Below are 19,844 nucleotides of genomic sequence, written 5' to 3'. Positions count from 1 at the left end.
TCCTCCAAAATCAATTTTAGGACTTGCTGTCACCTCATTTGCTTGGTTAGGCATCTCAGTGTCTTGAAAAAAAAAGCAGTTATATAAATTGCCTTTGCTCAGGTTTTCTAGTCAGGAAACAATTATAGGGATTAAATTCAGCTTTGTTTTGGGCTTCCCTAATGTGGTGTTTTGTTACTGAAATGGAAGCTTTGTTTGACTTTGGCTTGTCTTGTTTGCTGCCACTGAATTGCTTACTAGATACAGGTGCTGATTTAAAGGAGATCTGTTATGCTTCTTACACTTTAAACTTGCTTTAGTCGCAGTTTGAGCTTGAAAAGATCTGCTAAAATGTCTTTCCAAATAGAGTTGTTCCCTTAAATGCATTTATTTACACTTAAAATATGTTCATTAAAGGGCACCTGTGATAAAAATCAACTTTTGGAAGCTGTTTGAACAGAACTGTGTGTATTGGGGTGATAGAAACACAACAATTGCCTTTTTTTGATTTCCTGACGTTCAAAATAGGATCCAAATCCCAGTGATTTTGAGGCCCACTGCAACGAGATGTAGGAGTGCGGTTTTCCCGCCCACCGAATGGATCGACCGGCGCCATGTTTCTATGAGAACATGTATACACACTGAGATTAAAATATCTGTTTTAAGTCTCTGGGATTTTTAAAAGTTTTATAAATTTAAGAGGTTTTAAAAACAGAGCATGTTTGTAATAAAGAGAATCGCTATGTAATACTTAACCGCTATAATGACAACGGCCGCATGGCGCAGTTGTGTGGCTCATCATAACAGAAAGGCTTGAATAAACTCCACCACAAATACATGAAATAAACTTACTTGGTTTGTTTAACTAATTAGCTGTATTTCAGATTCATCCGAGTCTGTTAGATGAATCACTGACTGCTGTTTATCTAATGTAACGCAGGAGAAGCAGAACGGTGGGCAGGGATAAGCAGCTCATTTACATTTAAAGGCACAGGATACAAAAATATTCAGTCATAAAAATTAAAAATGAGCAGATTCTGGAGGCTATAATAAATAATCTGGTGAGTATTTTGAGCTGAAACTTTACAGACACATTCTGGAGACACCAAAGGCTTATCTTACATCTTGTAGATTTGCGGTTATGAATTGCATTATGGGATATTTATCTCTGATTGTAGATTTTTGATGTTTAAATTAACACTCTGCAATTTAAGAATGGACTTGTTTTGACATTTTAATAGTTGTAAATAATGTATTGTGTAATAAACAATAATATATTGTGTAATAATCAGATAATTAAAGAAATACAAAATTCTGTCATCATTTATTTGCCCTTAACTTATTCAAAACCTTCAAGAGATTCTTTCCTCTGTTGAACACAAAAATGCTGGAAACCTGTAACTATTGACTTCCATAGCAGGAAAAACAAATACTATGGAAGTCAGTGGTTACAGGTTTTCAGCTCTCTTCAAAATATCTTTGTTTGTTTTTAGCAGAAGAAAGAAAGTCATAAATCCATGAAACAGAACTGACTGTTCATTACTATAAAAATAGCATTACTTTTAGAGCATGTGTTTACACAAAAGCTGTTTATACTGTGTGTGTGTGTGTGTGTGTGTGTGTGTGTGCGTGCGTGCGTGCGTGCGTGCGTGTAAATAGATATATATATATATATAAATAAATAATAAATAATACATTATAATTTATAATATATAAATTTTAAATAATAAAATATTTTAAATATAATAAATAAAAAGGGGTGACACGGTGGCTCAGTGGTTAGCACTGTCGCCTCACTGCAAGAAGGTCGCTGGTTTGAGTCCCTGCTGGGCCAGTTGACATTTCTGTGTGGAGTTTGCATGTTCTCCCAGCATTGGCGTGGGTTTTCTCTGTGTGCTCTGGTTTCCACAAGTCCAAGCACATGCGCTATAGGGGAATTGGGTAAGCTAAATTGGCCGTAGTGTGTATGGGTGTTCCCCAGTACTGGATTGCAGCTAAAAGGCCATCCACTGTGTAAAACATATGCTGAAATAGTTGGTGGTTCATTCCGCTGTGACAACCCCTGATGATTAAAGGCACTAAGCTGAAGGAAAATGAATGAATGATTAATAAATATTAGTTTTTTCTTTCATAAATGATATAAAAACATTTAAACTTGCCTTAATTATCTTGCTCCAAAGTTTCTGGTTCTGAATTTCTGTATCGTTTTTGCATAAATTCCATTGCGAGTTTTGTTTCTTTAACCTTTCAAGAGAAGAATCTGCTAATTAGGCATACTTCAGTGTTGTTTGCTTTCTGTAGCTACTGGTTTTGGTCTCCTCTTGGAAATTAAACCCATTTGTTTTGGTGCTTTAGTCTCCAAAGGGAGTGTGTCTTCAGACAAGAAGAAGTGTATTTAGAGGTTTAGCAGGACGAATGCGAGGAATAATTAAACAAAACTGATTTTAGACTTAGGAAAAAGTTGCTAAGTATATTATGATGCTTTTTTCTTCTTTTTTGGGGGGGCATAACATGAAAAGTTATTAACGTTTATGGTACGTTTATGGTAAAACTTTCCTTGAAGGGAGTGTTCATAAGACAAATAATCTAGACACGACACATGAATGAGTTCTGCATGCTTATGACAACAGTCATTAAATGTCATTCGCTCAGTTATGTCATTTTAAATGCAAAGATGACATTGTTTCGTATGACAACTTGACATAAATACATCACAACCGGTATTTACCTTTATTAAGACAACTTTAACTTGTCATAAATCTGTCATAAACATGATCGTCATGAGGCATTATAATTGTGTCATGAATATTTTTCTGATCACTTTTTCACTGCATTTGTCATTAAAATGTCTCATTAAAAGTGTCAATATTCTGTGAAATTATTTTTAAGAGTGTCATTAATATTTAATAACATTTTGATGACAAATTCAGCTTGTTCCACTGTCGTTGAGGACAAAAATACACTCGCCGGCTACGTTGTTAGGTACACCTGTCCAAATGCTTGTTAATGCAAATGTCTAATGAGCCAATCACATGGCAACTACTCAGTGCATTTGGGCATGCAGCCATGGTCAAGACTTTAAACATGGCATGGTTGTTGGTGCCAGACGGGCTGGTCTGAGTATTTTAGAAACTACTGATCTATTGGGATTTTCACCCACAACCATCTCTAGGGTTTACAGAGAATGGTTAAAAAAAGAGGAAATATTCAGTGAGCGGCAGTTCTGTAGGCGCAAATGCCTTGTTGATGCCAGAGGTCCGAGGAGAATGGCCAGACTGGTTCCAGCTGATAGAAAGGCAACAGTAACTCAAATAAGCACTCATTACAACCGAGGTCTGCAGAAGAGCATCTCTGAACACACAACATGTCCAACCTTGAGGCAGATGGGCTACAGCAGCAGAAGACAACACCGGGTGCCACTCCTGTCAGCTAAGAACAGGAAACTGAGGCTACAATTCACACAGGCTCACCAAAATAGACAATAGAATATTGGAAAAATGTTGCCTGGTCTGATGAGTCTCGATTTCTACTGCAACATTCGGATGGTAGGGTCGCCAACATGAAAGCATGGATCCATTCTGCCTTGTATCAACGGTTCAGGCTGCTGTTGTTGGTGTAATGGTGTGGGGGATATTTTCTTGGCACACTTTGGGCCCATTAGTACCAACTGAGCATCATGTCAACGCCACAGCCTACCTGAGTATTGTTGCTGACCATGTCCATCCCTTTATGACCACAGTGTACCCATCTTCTGATGGCTACTTCCAGCAGGATAACACATCATGTCATAACGTGCGAATCATCTCAGACTGGTTTCTTGAACATGATGGTGAGTTCACTGTACTCAAATGGCCTCCACAGTCACCAGATCTCAATCAAATAGAGCATATTTTTAACGGAAGTTTCGCATCATGGATGTGCAGCTGACAATTCTGTAGCAACTGCGTGATGCTATCATGTCAATATATACTGTACCTTGTTGAATCAATGCCACAAAGGATTAAAGCAGTTCTGAAGGCAAAAGGGGTCCAACCCTCTACAAGTAAGGAATACCTAATAAAGTGGCCGGTGAGTGTATATATTAATGATGCTGTTATAAAATTCATAATATATATTCATTATATATATATATATATTATTATTATTATTATTATTCATGACATTTATAATGGCTTCATGACAATCATGTTTATGACAGATTTATGACAGATTTATGAACGCACCTTGTAGTAAAGTGTTGCCTCGTCGGCTGACAGATTTCTGAGAGAAACTGAGAGCATAACAGCAGAGTTTGTGTCCTTACAGAGTCAGTTTAGGCCAGTCGTTTGTTTGGAAGAGCAAAGGCTTTTGACTAATTGTCCTTCACATCGTTTTGACACACGCTTGCGAGGGACATGAAATAATGCATCGAACGAAACCCTCCATGAATCTAATAATTAATGTCATCTGTTCACTTTCCATATCAGACGTCCCTCTTGTTTTAAGCAAAAAAAAATATAAATCCAAAGGGTGCTTTTATTTATTAATGGATTCTGCATACCCTACACTCGCCATCGCTTTAAATAATGCACTTTCACCACACGTAGTGGTTACATTATTATTGCATTTTTTGTTCCTACTCACTCTGTGCATTCTGGAATTGAGATCGCATTGATGTTGCATGTTCTAGAGCTTCGGTTTGTCCCAAAAACTGGCATACATGCCTCAATGTTTCTCCATAGTGTGCTGCTCCCAGTGACCATCTCATGCATCATATGTGACCTAGATAAAACAGTGTCTTCTGGTTCATTAGTCCACTTCTATCGTTCATGTACAGAACAAAGACTTCATGCATTTCTGCTGGGCTAGCCTAATGTAAAAGCAGCAGAAAGACAGCTTAATAAACTACTAGACGCAGACTGCTTTAGAGATGTGCTCCCCGCTTTTTCTTGCAGTCAATAATAGAGGAGATATTGCTGTTTTTGCTTAAAGTCCCATTTCAGATAATATGGCTCATAAAGCTGCGTTCGGTGATGTACTGCAGTAGAGATCAGTCTTAAAGCATGAAGAACGTGCTTTATTTACTCTCTCATTATTTTACTGGGCCACTATAGGTGAAAGTGGCATTTCAGTGAGTTAAAAGCTCATTTAAATGATAAAGTATGGTGAAGATGAGTCTTAAAAATGTTTAATTTACTGAATGTGTAACTCTGAAACCCTAGAAGCTTATTTGCGTTTGCTGCTTTACTTTATGCCCACTTATAACAGTTTTGGTCATCATTTAATGAATTACTCATGCTGCGATCAACTGAAAATCTTTGAAATAAATTCTGTTTGCCACCCACAGTAACAGAGCAACTTTAACTGAACCGTTTTGTAAACAAGGCGGAATGTATAATAAGCTTCATTTTCCTAGAATAGAGGCGCGTTTGAGCTGAAAAGAGTGAAAAATGACTCTTATAACATGCATATGCAGCGTTTGCGTCTTATATAAGCTAGTTTGCAGATGGGTTTTGTGCTTCTAAAATTATCAGCACCCCCTTTGTTTCTAACTCAGTTAAATTCCTTGATTTGTTTAATTAAAATGCAGCTATATGTATCCATGAGCACATATTTCTTGGTCCTCCAAATAACTTTTTCAAACGCATCAACTAAAAGTCACATGAATTGCTCAGGTGTAATTTTCACAGACTTCGACAGAGTGTTGAAAGCTTGATTGTTCTGTGGATCTTGTCTATTAAATCTGATTTTTCATTTGTATTCTCTATTGGATTCAGTTCAGGTTATTGGCTGGGCCATTCTACAGCTTAAATTTTCTCTCTCTGAAAACATTTGAGAGTTTCCTTATCTGTGTTTTGGATCACTCACTGCATGAAAAGCCTCGTTTTTGGCAGTTAACGGCCCTGTAGATTACTGTATTCTCTATTGGATTGAAGTCAGGTGATTGGCTGGGCCATTTTACAGCTTGATTTATTTTCTCTGAAAGCGTTTGAGAGTTTCCTTAGCTGTGTTTTGGATCGTTCACTGTATGAAAAGCCTAATTTTCGGCAGTTAACGGCCCTGTAAATTGCTGTATTCTCTATTGGATTGAAGTCAGGTGATTGGCTGGGCCATTTTACAGCTTGATTTATTTTCTCTGAAAGCGTTTGAGAGTTTCCTTAGCTGTGTTTTGGATCGTTCACTGCATGAAAAGCCTAATTTTTTGCAGTTAACGGCCCTGTAAATTGCTGTATTCTCTATTGGATTCAAATCAGGTTATTGGCTGGGCCATTCTACAGCTTAAATTTTCTCTCTCTGAAAGCATTTGAGAGTTTCCTTAGCTGTGTTTTGGATCATTCACTGCATGAAAAGCCTAATTTTTGGCGGTTAACGACCCTGTAAATGACTGTATTCTCTATTGGATTGAAGTCAGGTGATTGGCTGGGCCATTTTACAGCTTGATTTATTTTCTCTGAAAGCATTTGAGAGTTTCCTTAGCTGTGTTTTGGATCATTCACTGCATAAAAAGCTTAATTTTTGGTGGTTAATGACCCTGTAAATTACTGTATTCTCTATTGGATTCAAGTCAGGTGATTGGCTGGGCCATTTTACAGCTTGATTTATTTTCTCTGAAAGCATTTGAGAGTTTCCTTAGCTGGGTTTTGGATCATTCACTGCATGAAAACCCTTTTTTCGGCTGTTAGCGGTCCTGTAAATTGCAGTAAAAGTTTCAGTGATTCGGCTGTTCACGGGAGTTTAACACAGAAAATGACAGAGAACTGCCGATAATTGACGTTGAATTGGCTTAACAGTTGATACCTCCATGTTTTCTCTCCCCTCCCTTAATTAAGTCAACCGTTCGTATATAAATGTGTTGCTATAAGCTATACAATAACTGCAGGGTAGGAACGGAGCTAGAGGCGGTATTTATATCAGTTGTTGACTAATTACCATTTTAAAAATACATAGTTTTACATCAGATGCCAGAGCCACCTCAGCTGACTTCTCTCGATGTGGAGAAGCAGCGACTCTACTCCGAGCTCCTCACGGGTTTCAGAGCTCCTCAACCTATCTATACGGGTGCGCCCTGCCACCCTGCGAAGGAAACTCATATCGGCTGCTTGTCCTTTCAGTCATGACCCAAAGCTCATGACCATAGGTGAGAGTAGGAATGTAGATTGACTAGTGAATCTAGTAAAGCTCCTTCTTCACCACAATGGACCGGTACATCGAATGCATAACTGCTGCTGTTGCTGCACCGATCCGCTTGTCAATCTCACGTTCCATTCTTCCCTCACTCGTAAGATACTTGTAAGCCCAAGATACTTGAACTCTTCCACCTGGGGTAAGGACTTTCCTCCAACCTGGAGATGGCAAATCACCTTTTTCTGATGGAGTACCATGGCCTCGGACTTGGAGGTGATGATTCTAATCCCAGCCTGCTCTGTTCATACAGGAACGAGACAGTCCTTAACAGAGCGCCTCTAACCCCATTCTCCCAGAGCACCTTCCACAGAATGCTACGAGATTTATTATTGTTCTTCGCATATATGGAAGTCAACAGCACCTTTAGAAATATGTTTTCTGAGAAAAATGGTCACGTGTTCACGACTTATTTTCACCGCCGTATCCTTAAAACTAACAATACTGATACTAACATCTAACAAACGTTCTTTTAATTTCATGCAACCTTTAAGACTATAAATCATATTAGGTGGAAGCTAACCACTGGTTGAGAGCTGCAGTTTGTGATGCTGATGCGTATCTGTGCACATATTGATGAGTTCACTTGTGTATTTTACAGGGATGGTCCGGACCAGAGTTCGCCTCAGATCGGTCAGTTCAGCGGAAACACAGCGCTGGAATCTGTCTACAGCACATCCAACCAGATCCTCATCAAGTTCCACAGTGACTTCAGTGGAAGTGGCTTCTTTGTGCTGAGTTACCATGGTGAGACATATAAATGATTCTGTGACTCACTCATTAAGTGATTTGCCTCTATATTCATTCAGTCAAGGCTTCTTGAAATGCACAGAGAATAGCAATTACAAAACATATTGAGACAAAAGAGCTACTGCAGTAACTGTATCAGAAACTGCTACATTTGATACATTTCCAGTTATGATTTTGCTTTGTTTTTTGTTGTTGGTTTTTTTTTGGTGCATTGATTTGGATTGCTTTTTTTATATCAAAGAAACGATGTTGTAGTTTATTTTTAAACACCATATTCAGGCAGTCATTTCAGAGGTATTGTTTTGAGGAATGTCATTATCATGTATATATATATATTTCAAATCAAACCTACTGAAACATGTAAGAATAGGTTTTAAACCACAGCGGTTCGAACTGTAGTTCTGCCGAATGACTAAAAAGTTATCAGTATTGATGGTAAAAACTGTACATTCTAGTCAAACCATTCTTCTGCAATCTTATACCAAAAACTGTAATAAGGGCATTATTAATAGCTATAAATGTGGGAGAGCGTTGATATTATGTGATTGTATTGTATTTTAATATGGAGCAATTAAGTGTTGATGTTAAATCAAAAGTAATTCACAAATACTTGATAATAATGTATAACACGTAAATACATTTAACTACATGTTGCAATGACGCATAGCACAAGCACTGTGATTGGCCGGCTTGGTAGTGCTGAGGAGTGTGGGTGAGACCCGTGAGCCCAATGGAGCGAGTGTTTACAAGTGTGGAGTGCCGCGTTGGTGCTCCAGATGGAGACTGTTGTTTTGTGTTTACTTTATGAATAACGTTGTTGCACGTCCGCCGGTTCCCGCCTCAAAATGAGCGAGTTTGAGCCACAATTAAAAAAAAATTAAAATAAAATAAAAATACTTGATAATGAAATGATTTAATGACAACAACTTGCTATGGTTACAAATTTATTGTACAAAATAACTGAATAAAATGATCAAATATGGAATGATAAAACATATGATATTAATTGTACCCAGCTTAAATGTAAAATTAAAGTTACCAGAGGTAGACACAGGGGGAGGGAGAGAGAGACAAAGGGAGCAGGCCCAGAAGTTAGCCTGATTGCAGTAGAGTCAGAGAAGATAGACTCCAGAGCAGGAGAGGAGCAGAGCAGGAAAGCAGATTAGGAAAAGACAGGCCAGAAAAAGAGAGGCCAGGAAAAGAGCAGCCAGGAAAAGACAGGCCAGGAAAAGAGTCAGAGCAGCGTTTTACCAACTATTTTGTATCTTTCTTGACCATGTGACTTAAGCCCAAATGCAGAGACATTCAAACTGACCAATCAACATGTGACCACATCGTAAAACCCCTAAGTCCACACAGGCCCTGATCTTATCATTATCTGCCTTTGGAGTCAGTATGGACCTTCTTGAGTCAAAAAGACATGTTTTGTCATATAAACAAAAACATATGATAATACAGCCTCTTACAAACACATGAAAACACCCTAAATATCAACCTTTCCAAATATTGGTCTTGTTTGGGTACCGAAAAAGCGGATTTGTTCTCAGGCTTTCACTTCAACAGTGGTTAAAGGGATGCTGTAGTTCACCCAAAATGAAAAATTTGTCATCAATTAATCTCCATGTACTTGTTTTAAACCTTTATGTGCTTCGTTCTTCTGTTGAACTCAAAAGAAGATATTTTGAAAAATGCTGAAAACCTGTAGCCATTGACTTCCATAACATTTGTTTATCCTACTATGGAACTCGATGGTTACACGTTTCAGCTTTCTTCAAAATATCTTCTTTTGTGTTCTGGATGCTTTAATTGATCTCATGCTTTCACTTGAACATTAGTTAAAGGGTTAGTTCACTCAAAAATCTAAATTCTGTCATCATTTAATCTTCATTTACTTGTTTTAAACCTTTATGTGTTTCCTTCTTCTGTTGAACTCAAACGTAGATATTTTAAAGAAAGATAAAAACTTGTAATCATTGACTTCTATAGCATTTGTTTATCCTACTATGAAAGTCAATGGTTTACAGGTTTTCAACTTTTTTCAAAATGTCTCCTTTTGTGTTCTAGAGTCTTTAATTGTTCTCAGGCATTCACTTCAACAGTAGTTAAAGGGATAATTCACTCAAAATGAAAATTCTGCCATTAATTAATATATATATATTAATATTAATTAATATACTAATATAAATTAATTAATATTAATAAAAGAAGATATTTAGAAAAATGCTGAAAATTTAAATATCATCTTTTGTGTGAATTTCAAAAACGAATTTCCACACGTGTGGACAGTAAAGTTTTCTAGTTCTATTTAATCAGTATTTACTTGTTTGAAACCTTTTTGAGTTTCCTTTCCTCTGTTGATCTCTAAAGGATATATTTTGAGGAATGCTGAAAACCTGTACCCATTGACTTCCATAGTATTTGTTTTTTTCCTTTTATGAAAGTCAATGGTTACAGGTTTTCAAATTTCTTCAAAATATCTTCTTTTGTGTTTTAGAGTCTTTGTTGTCATTGTTCTCATGTTTCACTTCAACAGTAGTTAAAGGGTTAGTTCACTCAAAAGTGAAAATTCTGCCATCATTTAATCTCCATTTACTTGTTTGAAACCTTTTTGAGTTTCCTTTCTTCTGTAGATCTCTAAAGAAGATATCTTGAGAAATGCTGAAAACCTGTAACCTTTGACTTTCATAGCATTTGTTTATCCTACTATGAAAGTCAGTGGTTACGCGTTTTAGCTTTCTTCAAAATATCTCCTTTTGTGTTCTGCAGTCTTTAATTGTTCTTAGGCTTTCATTTTAACAGTAGTTAAAGGGATAGTTCACTCAAAAATTAAAAAATTTGGCACCAATTAATCTCCATTTACTTGTTTTAAACCTTTATGCGTTTCCTTCTTTGAACTCTAAAGAAGATATTTGGAAAAATCCTGGAAACCTGTAACCATTGATTTCCATAGTGTTTGTTTTTCCTACTAGGAAGTCAATGGTTACAGGTTTTCAACTTTCTTCAAATTATCTAATTTTGTGTTCTTGAGTCTTTAATTGTTCTCAGGCTTTCACTTCAACAGTAGTTAAAGGGATAATTCACTCAAAAATTACAATTCTGCCTTAATTTAATCACTATTTACTTGGTTGAACCCTAAAGAAGATATTCAGAAAAATGATGAAAACCTGTAACCATTGACTTCTATAGTACTTGTTTTTTTTCCTTTTATGAAAGTCAATAGTTACAGGTTTTTAGCTTTCTTCAAACTATCTAAAATATCATCTTTTGTGTTCTGGAGTCTTTAATTGTTCTCAGGCATTCACTCCAACAGTAGTTAAAGGGATAAATCACTTAAAAAAATGAAAATTCTGCCATCATTTAATCTCCATTTACTTATTTGAAACCTTATTGAGTTTCTTTTCTTCTGTTGAACTCTAAAGGAGATATTTTGAGAAATGCTGAAAACCTGTAACCATTGACTTCTATAGTACTTGTTTTTTTTCCTTTTATGAAAGTCAATAGTTACAGGTTTTTAGCTTTCTTCAAACTATCTAAAATATCATCTTTTGTGTTCTGGAGTCTTTAATTGTTCTCAGGCATTCACTCCAACAGTAGTTAAAGGGATAAATCACTTAAAAAAATGAAAATTCTGCCATCATTTAATCTCCATTTACTTATTTGAAACCTTATTGAGTTTCTTTTCTTCTGTTGAACTCTAAAGGAGATATTTTGAGAAATGCTGAAAACCTGTAACCATTGACTTCCATAACATTTGTTTATCCTACTATGAAAGTCAATGGTTACAGGTTTTCAGCTTTCTTCAAAATATCTCCTTTTGTGTTCCGGAGTCTTTAATTGTTCTCATGCTTTGACCTCAACAGTAGTTAAAGGGATAGTTCACTCAAAAATGAAAATTCTGTCATCTTTAAATCCCTGTTTACTTGTTTGATATCTTAATGAATTTCTGTTTTCCTTTAAACTCTAAAGAAGATATTTTGAGAAATGCTGAAAACCTGCAACCATTGACTTCCATAATATTTGATTTTCCTACTAGGAACTCAGTGGTTACACGTTTTTAGCTCTTTTTTTAACACTTCAACAGTTAAAAGGATATTTCACTCAAAAATGTAAATTCTGCCATTATTTTATTACAGTTTACTTGTTTTAAACCTTTAAGCGTTTACCTTCTTCTGTTGAACTCTAAAGAAGATATTTTGAGAAATGCTGAAAAAACCTGTAAACATCGACTTCCATAGTATTTGTTTATCCTAATATAAAAGTCTGTGGTTACAGGTTTTTAGCTTTCATCAAAATAGCTTATTTTGGGTTCAATAGAAGAAGGAAACCAATAAAAGTTTGGTTCCACGTGAGTAAATAGTGTGTAAATATTAATTTTGGGGTGAACTATCCCTTTAATGCTTCACCGAAATTACAAAGCAGTTTGGGGTTAATCAGTTTGACCAAATTAAGCCATTCATTCATTTTCCTTCAGCTTAGTCCCTTTATTCATCAGGGGTCAACACAGTGGAATGAACCACCAATTATTCTGGCATGTGTTTTACACAGCAGATGCCCTTTCAACTGCAACCCAGTACTGGGAAACATCCATACACACACCACGGGCAATTTAGTTTATTCAATTCCCCTATAGCGCATGTGTTTGGACTGAGGGGGAAACCGGAGCACCTGGAGGAAACCCACGCCAACACGGGGAGAACATGCAAACTCCGCACAGAAATGCCAACTGACCCAGCTGGAACTCTAACCGGCGACCTTCTTGCTGCGAGGTGACAGTGCTAACCACTGAGCCACCATGTCGCCCACCACATTAAGTTCATCATTTTAATCGAATGATTCTTTATCATTCATTCAGACTCAACCTAAACAAAACTGCACTGTTGCATACAGTAGGTTGATTTAATTTTGACCTTGATACTAAATCGTGTTCGATGCTTTTCAAGAAACTGAGATGCATCGCAGACTGAGTTTTGCTTTCAATAATTATCTGTCAATACCATGTCATTTCAATCCCCACCATGAATGTGAAATGACTTGCATTTACACTGATCATATTGACCCAAGTCTGCTGCTGGCTAGTATTTATAGTTTGTTACATGCTTTCACATCGATTCTCGACTCATGTCAACTGTCGCTCTGGGCTTAATGATTCTGAGAAGCACTGAAAGAAAATGACCCATTCAGACTGTGAGTCATGCCAACAATTACAAGGTTATGCAGCTCTATGATTAGTCCGCGTATATTTTGCATTCAGTTTTACTAAAGCCCTTAATGAAGGGATAGTTCACCTAAAATGTAATATTTATTCACACTCATGTCACTTCAAACCTCTTTGTCTTGGAACAAAACATTTTTAAATGTTCATGAAGCATTATTCAATACATGGAAAGGGGATGGGGAAATAAAAATATCAAAATATTACACAATTTTAGGAATAGATTGATTAAATTACACAGTTTTAGTAAATAGATTGATTAAATTACACAATTTTAGTAAATAGATTGATTAAATTACACAATTTTAGTAAATAAATTTGATTAAATTACACAATTTTAGTAAATAGATTGATTAAATTACACAGTTTTAGTAAATAGATTGATCAAATTACACAGTTTTAGGTATAGATTGATCAAATTACACAATTTTAGTAAATAGATTGATTAAATTACACAGTTTTAGTAAATAGATTGATTAAATTACACAGTTTTAGAAATAGATTGATTAAATTACACAGTTTTAGAAATAGTTTGATTAAATTACACAGTTTTAGGAATAGATTGAATAAATTACACAGTTTTAGTAAATAGATTGATTAAATTACACAATTTTAGTAAATAGATTGATTAAATTACACAGTTTTAGTAAATAGATTGATTAAATTACACAGTTTTAGGAATAGATTGAATAAATTACACCGTTTTAGGAATAGATTGATTAAATTACACAGTTTTAGGAATAGATTGATTAAATTACACAGTTTTAGGAATAGATTGAATAAATTACACAGTTTTAGGAATAGATTGATTAAATTACACAGTTTTAGGAATAGATTGAATAAATTACACAGTTTTAGGAATAGATTGAATAAATTACACAATTTTAGGAATAGATTGATTAAATTACACAGTTTTAGTAAATAGATTGATTAAATTACACAGTTTTAGTAAATAGATTGATTAAATTACACAGTTTTAGGAATAGATTGAATAAATTACACAATTTTAGGAATAGATTGATTAAATTACACAGTTTTAGGAATAGATTGAATAAATTACACAATTTTAGGAATAGATTGATTAAATTACACAGTTTTAGGAATAGATTGATTAAATTACACAGTTTTAGTAAATAGATTGATGAAATTACACAGTTTTAGTAAATAGTTTGATTAAATTACACAATTTTAGGAATAGATTGATTAAATTACACAGTTTTAGGAATAGATTAATTAAATTACACAATTTTAGGAATAGATTGATTAAATTACACAGTTTTAGGAATAGATTGAATAAATTACACAGTTTTAGGAATAGATTGATTAAATTACACAGTTTTAGGAAATAGATTGATCAAATTACACAGTTTTAGGAATAGATTTATTAAATTACACAGTTTTAGGAATAGATTGAATAAATTACACCGTTTTAGGAATAGATTGATTAAATTACACAATTTTAGGAATAGATTGATTAAATTACACAGTTTTAGGAATAGATTGATTAAATTACACAGTTTTAGGAATAGATTGATTAAATTACACAGTTTTAGGAATAGATTGAATAAATTACACAGTTTTAGGAATAGATTGATTAAATTACACAATTTTAGGAATAGATTGATTAAATTACACAGTTTTAGTAAATAGATTGATTAAATTACACAGTTTTAGGAATAGATTGAATAAATTACACAATTTTAGGAATAGATTGATTAAATTACACAGTTTTAGGAATAGATTGAATAAATTACACAATTTTAGGAATAGATTGATTAAATTACACAGTTTTAGGAATAGATTGATTAAATTACACAGTTTTAGTAAATAGATTGATGAAATTACACAGTTTTAGTAAATAGTTTGATTAAATTACACAATTTTAGGAATAGATTGATTAAATTACACAGTTTTAGGAATAGATTGATTAAATTACACAGTTTTAGGAATAGATTAATTAAATTACACAATTTTAGGAATAGATTGATTAAATTACACAATTTTAGGAATAGATTGAATAAATTACACAGTTTTAGGAATAGATTGAATAAATTACACAGTTTTAGGAATAGATTGATTAAATTACACAGTTTTAGGAATAGATTAATTAAATTACACAATTTTAGGAATAGATTAATTAAATTACACAGTTTTAGGAATAGATTGAATAAATTACACAGTTTTAGGAATAGATTGAATAAATTACACAGTTTTAGGAATAGATTGATTAAATTACACAGTTTTAGGAAATAGATTGATCAAATTACACAGTTTTAGGAATAGATTTATTAAATTACACAGTTTTAGGAATAGATTGAATAAATTACACCGTTTTAGGAATAGATTGAATAAATTACACAATTTTAGGAATAGATTGATTAAATTACACAGTTTTAGGTATAGATTGATTAAATTACACCGTTTTAGGAATAGATTGAATAAATTACACCGTTTTAGGAATAGATTGATTAAATTACACAGTTTTAGGAATAGATTGATTAAATTACACAGTTTTAGGAATAGATTGATTAAATTACACAGTTTTAGGAATAGATTGAATAAATTACACAGTTTTAGTAAATAGATTGATTAAATTACACCGTTTTAGGAATAGATTGATTAAATTACACAGTTTTAGGAATAGATTGATTAAATTACACAGTTTTAGGAATAGATTGATTAAATTACACAGTTTTAGGAATAGATTGATTAAATTACACAGTTTAGGAATAGATTGATTAAATTACACAGTTTTAGGAATAGATTGATTAAATTACACAATTTTAGGAATAGATTGATTAAATTACACAATTTTAGGAATAAATTGAAATTGGTAATCTTTCACTTTGTGGCAAAACAGCAACAAGGACCTTTTTCTTAAAGGGATAGTTCACTCAAAAATGAAAATCACCCTTGACTTTTTCCAAAGCAGTTTGAATTCTGTTGAACATAAAAGAAGATATTTTGAAGAATGTTGGAAATCTGTAACCATTGACTTCCATAGTGTTTATTTTTTCGTACTATGGATGTCAATGGTTACAGGTTTCCAACATTCTTCAAAATATCTTCTTTTGTGTTCAACAGAACAAAAACAAAATAACAACTCAAACTGCTTTGAAACAAATCAGGAGTATGGAAGAAATGGAAAAAGCAGCATGGAACTTTTTCGTAAAGGGATAGTTCACCCAAAAATAAAAATCACCCCTTTTCAAAAGCAGTTTGAATTCTGTTGACTATAAAGGAAGATATTTTGAAGAATGTTGAAAACCTGTAACTATTGACTTCCATAGTATTTTTTTCTACTATTGAATTCAATGGTTACAGGTCTCCAACATTCTTCAAATTATCCTCTTTTGTGTTCAACAGAAAAAAAAAAAACTCAAACTGCTTTGGAACAAATCAAGAGTATGGAAGTAATGGCAAAAGCAGAAACTTTTTGTTAAAGGGATAGTTCACCCAAAAATACAAATCACCCTTAACTTTTTCCAAAGCAGTTTGAATTCTGTTAAACATGAAAGAAGATATTTTGAAGAATGTTGGAAAGCTGTAACCATTGACTTCCATAGTGTTTGTTTTTTTTCCACCTATGGATGTCAATGGTTACAAGTTTCAAACATTCTTCAAAATATCTTCTTTTGTGTTCAACAGAACAAAAAACAAACAACTCAAACTGCTGCGGAACAAGTCAAGAGTATGGAAGTAATGGCAAAAGCAGCAAGGAACTTTTTCTTAAAGGCATGGTTCACCCAGTTTTTTTATTATTATTTAGCTTTGTTGAACATGAAAGAAGATATTTTGAAGAATGTTTGAAACCTGCAACCATTGACTTCCATAGTGTTTGTTTTTCCTACTATGGATGTCAATGGTTACAGGTTTCCAACATTCTTCAAAATATCTTCTTTTGTGTTTAACAGAAAGAAAACAACTCAAATTGCTTTGGAACAAGTCAAGGAAGTAATGGCAAATGCAGCAATGAACCTTTTCTTAAAGGGATAGTTCACCCAAAAATAAAAATCACCCATGACTTTTTCCAAAACAGTTTGAATTCTCTTGAACACAAAAGAAGGTACCTTGAAGAATGTTGGAAAGCTGTAACCATTGACTTCCATAGTGTTTGTTTTTTCCAACTGTGGATGTCAATGGTTACAGCTTTCAAACATTCTACAAAATTTCTTCTTTTGTGTTCAACGGAACAAAAACAAACAACTTAAACTGCTGTGGAACAAGTCAAGAGTGTCGAAGTAATGGCAAAAGCAGCAAGGAACTTTTTCTTAAAGGCATGGTTCACCCAGTTTTTTTTATTAATATTTAGCTTTGTTGAACATGAAAGAAGATATTTTGAAGAATGTTTGAAACCTGCAACCATTGACTTCCATAGTGTTTGTTTTTCCTACTATAGATGTCAATGGTTAAAGGTTTCCAACATTCTTCAAAATATCTTCTTTTGTGTTCAACAGAAAGAAAAACAACTAAAACTGCTTTGGAACAAGTCAAGAGTAAGAAACTTGTTTGTGAACTACCCCTTTAAGGTTTTGAAAGGCTGAGTAAATGATCACAGAGTTTTGATTCTGTCATCAAACACTTCATACAAGTTTAATGTGAAGCTGAAAAGTCTTCTGCGGCGAGATTTAGTGCTTCAGACCATATTGTTTTATCACTCGATGAGCTCACTTTCTTGGTGGATTGAATTGCAGATGACTAATTTTCCATCCGCAGATACTTTAGACCGAGATGCGCATACATAACAAAGAAAAAAGGATCGTCTATATTTACTAAGATTTGCCTTGGGAATACCGCGCTTCATCATAATGAGTTTAGCTTTGATTCTGAATAAATGGGACACCGAGGCTGAAAGACAACTTTATTTCCACCAACTGCTTTGATATGAATTAGTAAAAATTACCATCCATTAAACTGAAATATTTATCTAGTATTTAGTACGTTATCTAATCATATTATGGCTCTGTCGGGTCTGCCAATCTGCTCTCTGATGTCGCATCCTCCAGTGTTTTAAAGCCAATCTAGCCAAAGCAGCTTAGACAGGAATCTGTGGAATATGATTATGAGCTGGAAATGGGCTCTCAAATACAGAGATCATGCCCTCCAAATTCACTCAGGTTTATTAGCAGGGCTTTACTCAATATTCTGTCCAGACACCAAGGACATCAAAGAGGCATCTCTGAGTTCGAGAAAGCGCCAAGCAGCTCATTTTAATGACTTAATTTCCGAAGTCTCGTTCTAATGGCACTCAGAAGTAACAAACGCTAGAGCAGATGTGCACTATCCACTTCCCTGGTGCATGATTTATCAAGGAAAATCAACAGACTCGGGGGAAAGTAAGTTTTTATTCATTCCATACATTTAGATGCACTTTTCCACCTGGTATCAGCTTGTTTTCAGATATTTTACTGTTTTACCATGGTAATAACATGCATTTAAAAGTGCCTCTTGTGACGTCTGGTGTTGCAAAATACGGTGGTGTAAAGCAGTGGTTCTCAAACTTTTAAGCCAGTGACCCCCAATGTAAGATCGTCAAGAACTCGCGACCCCCCACTACCAAAGCATATCCAAACAATAAAAATAACTTATTTTAAGTTTTATAAACAGATTTATTGCATTTGAAATAAATACTAATCAAAACTAACAAGCAAAAAATATAGATATGCATGCGTGAGGAAAATATGTCTCAATGAAATCCCGTTATCACAAGAAAATACATTTTTATAGCATAATTGAGTGACCAAAAGATACACGGAGCGCTCACCGGCCCTGCACGCACTGCTTGGCATGAATTTATTAATGAATCTGTTAACAATACGTTAACTGTGCTGTGTTCTCACAGGTGGTGTCTGATATTGCACAGATGCTTTTGACATATACCTTATTATTTGTATACATCATTTTAATAGCAATACCGGTCTTTTCATGAGCTGCAATATTAGTTAATCTTAGTCTGTGCAAGCCCTTTTGCGATGGTGTATGTGGTGTTAAATTTTACATATAGCTGCCACTTGCATGGCTGACAGCGTCTGGCCATTAAATAAAGGATTAAACAGAAACTATCGTGCTTAAAATGTGTAGATGTGGCAAACAGTTACCTGAAAAATCCGTCCCACAGACTTTACAGTGAACGCTTTAGTTATTTTCATAGCAGACTTGAAGCCAATGGAAGTCTTTTATCCACTCTTGGAAAAGTGTAGATGGTGGATTAACATTCACCACGCGATCAGTAATCAGACGTGTCATTATTTGTAGCTTTAGCTGGTTTCTAAAACTAAATCTGTCAGTGTTGTTTTCATTCTCTCATCTTCAGCGCGTTACATTTTCGCGGTTGTATCTCCTGTCATCTGAAGGCAGAATGATTCAGTCTAGCGCAGTGGGCCAACAAGAAGAGCGCGAAGGCGGGACAAGCGTTGCCGGCTTTGTTTACTGCGGCAAGTTGACATGACAACAGTTTTAAACTGTTCCTGAGCGCTGCGTTTTAAGTGCAAAGATGCATTCTGCCTGAATGTGTCCTAAATACTTTATGAATTCATTAGTGATATCTTTAAAAAAATCTGAAAATATTAGCTTTCTCTTATAATACTGAAAAATATATATTATAATCACTGAAAATTACACAATTTTAAATCACTCTCGCGACCCCTTGAAATTATTCTGCGACCCCCGCAGTGGTCGCGACCCCCAGTTTGAGAACCACTGGTGTAAAGTAACAAATTACAAATACTCAAATGACTGTAAT

At 34.5% G+C, this 19,844-nt stretch overlaps 1 protein-coding gene across 1 annotated transcript in view; it reads left to right on the top strand.

Moving 5' to 3' along the window:
* Nucleotides 1–19,844, top strand: part of csmd3b (CUB and Sushi multiple domains 3b) — a 1,051,207-nt gene that overhangs the window by 787,054 nt on the left and 244,309 nt on the right. Inside the window, exon 44 of the mRNA XM_056479206.1 lies at nt 7,742–7,887. Within this exon, the coding sequence (XP_056335181.1) occupies nt 7,742–7,887 (146 nt within the window). The remainder of the gene's footprint in view (nt 1–7,741; nt 7,888–19,844) is intronic.

Source organism: Danio aesculapii, chromosome 19 (assembly GCF_903798145.1).
Source record: "Danio aesculapii chromosome 19, fDanAes4.1, whole genome shotgun sequence".
Taxonomy (NCBI): Eukaryota; Metazoa; Chordata; class Actinopteri; order Cypriniformes; family Danionidae; genus Danio; species Danio aesculapii.
This window is presented reverse-complemented; position numbering and strand designations above follow the sequence as displayed.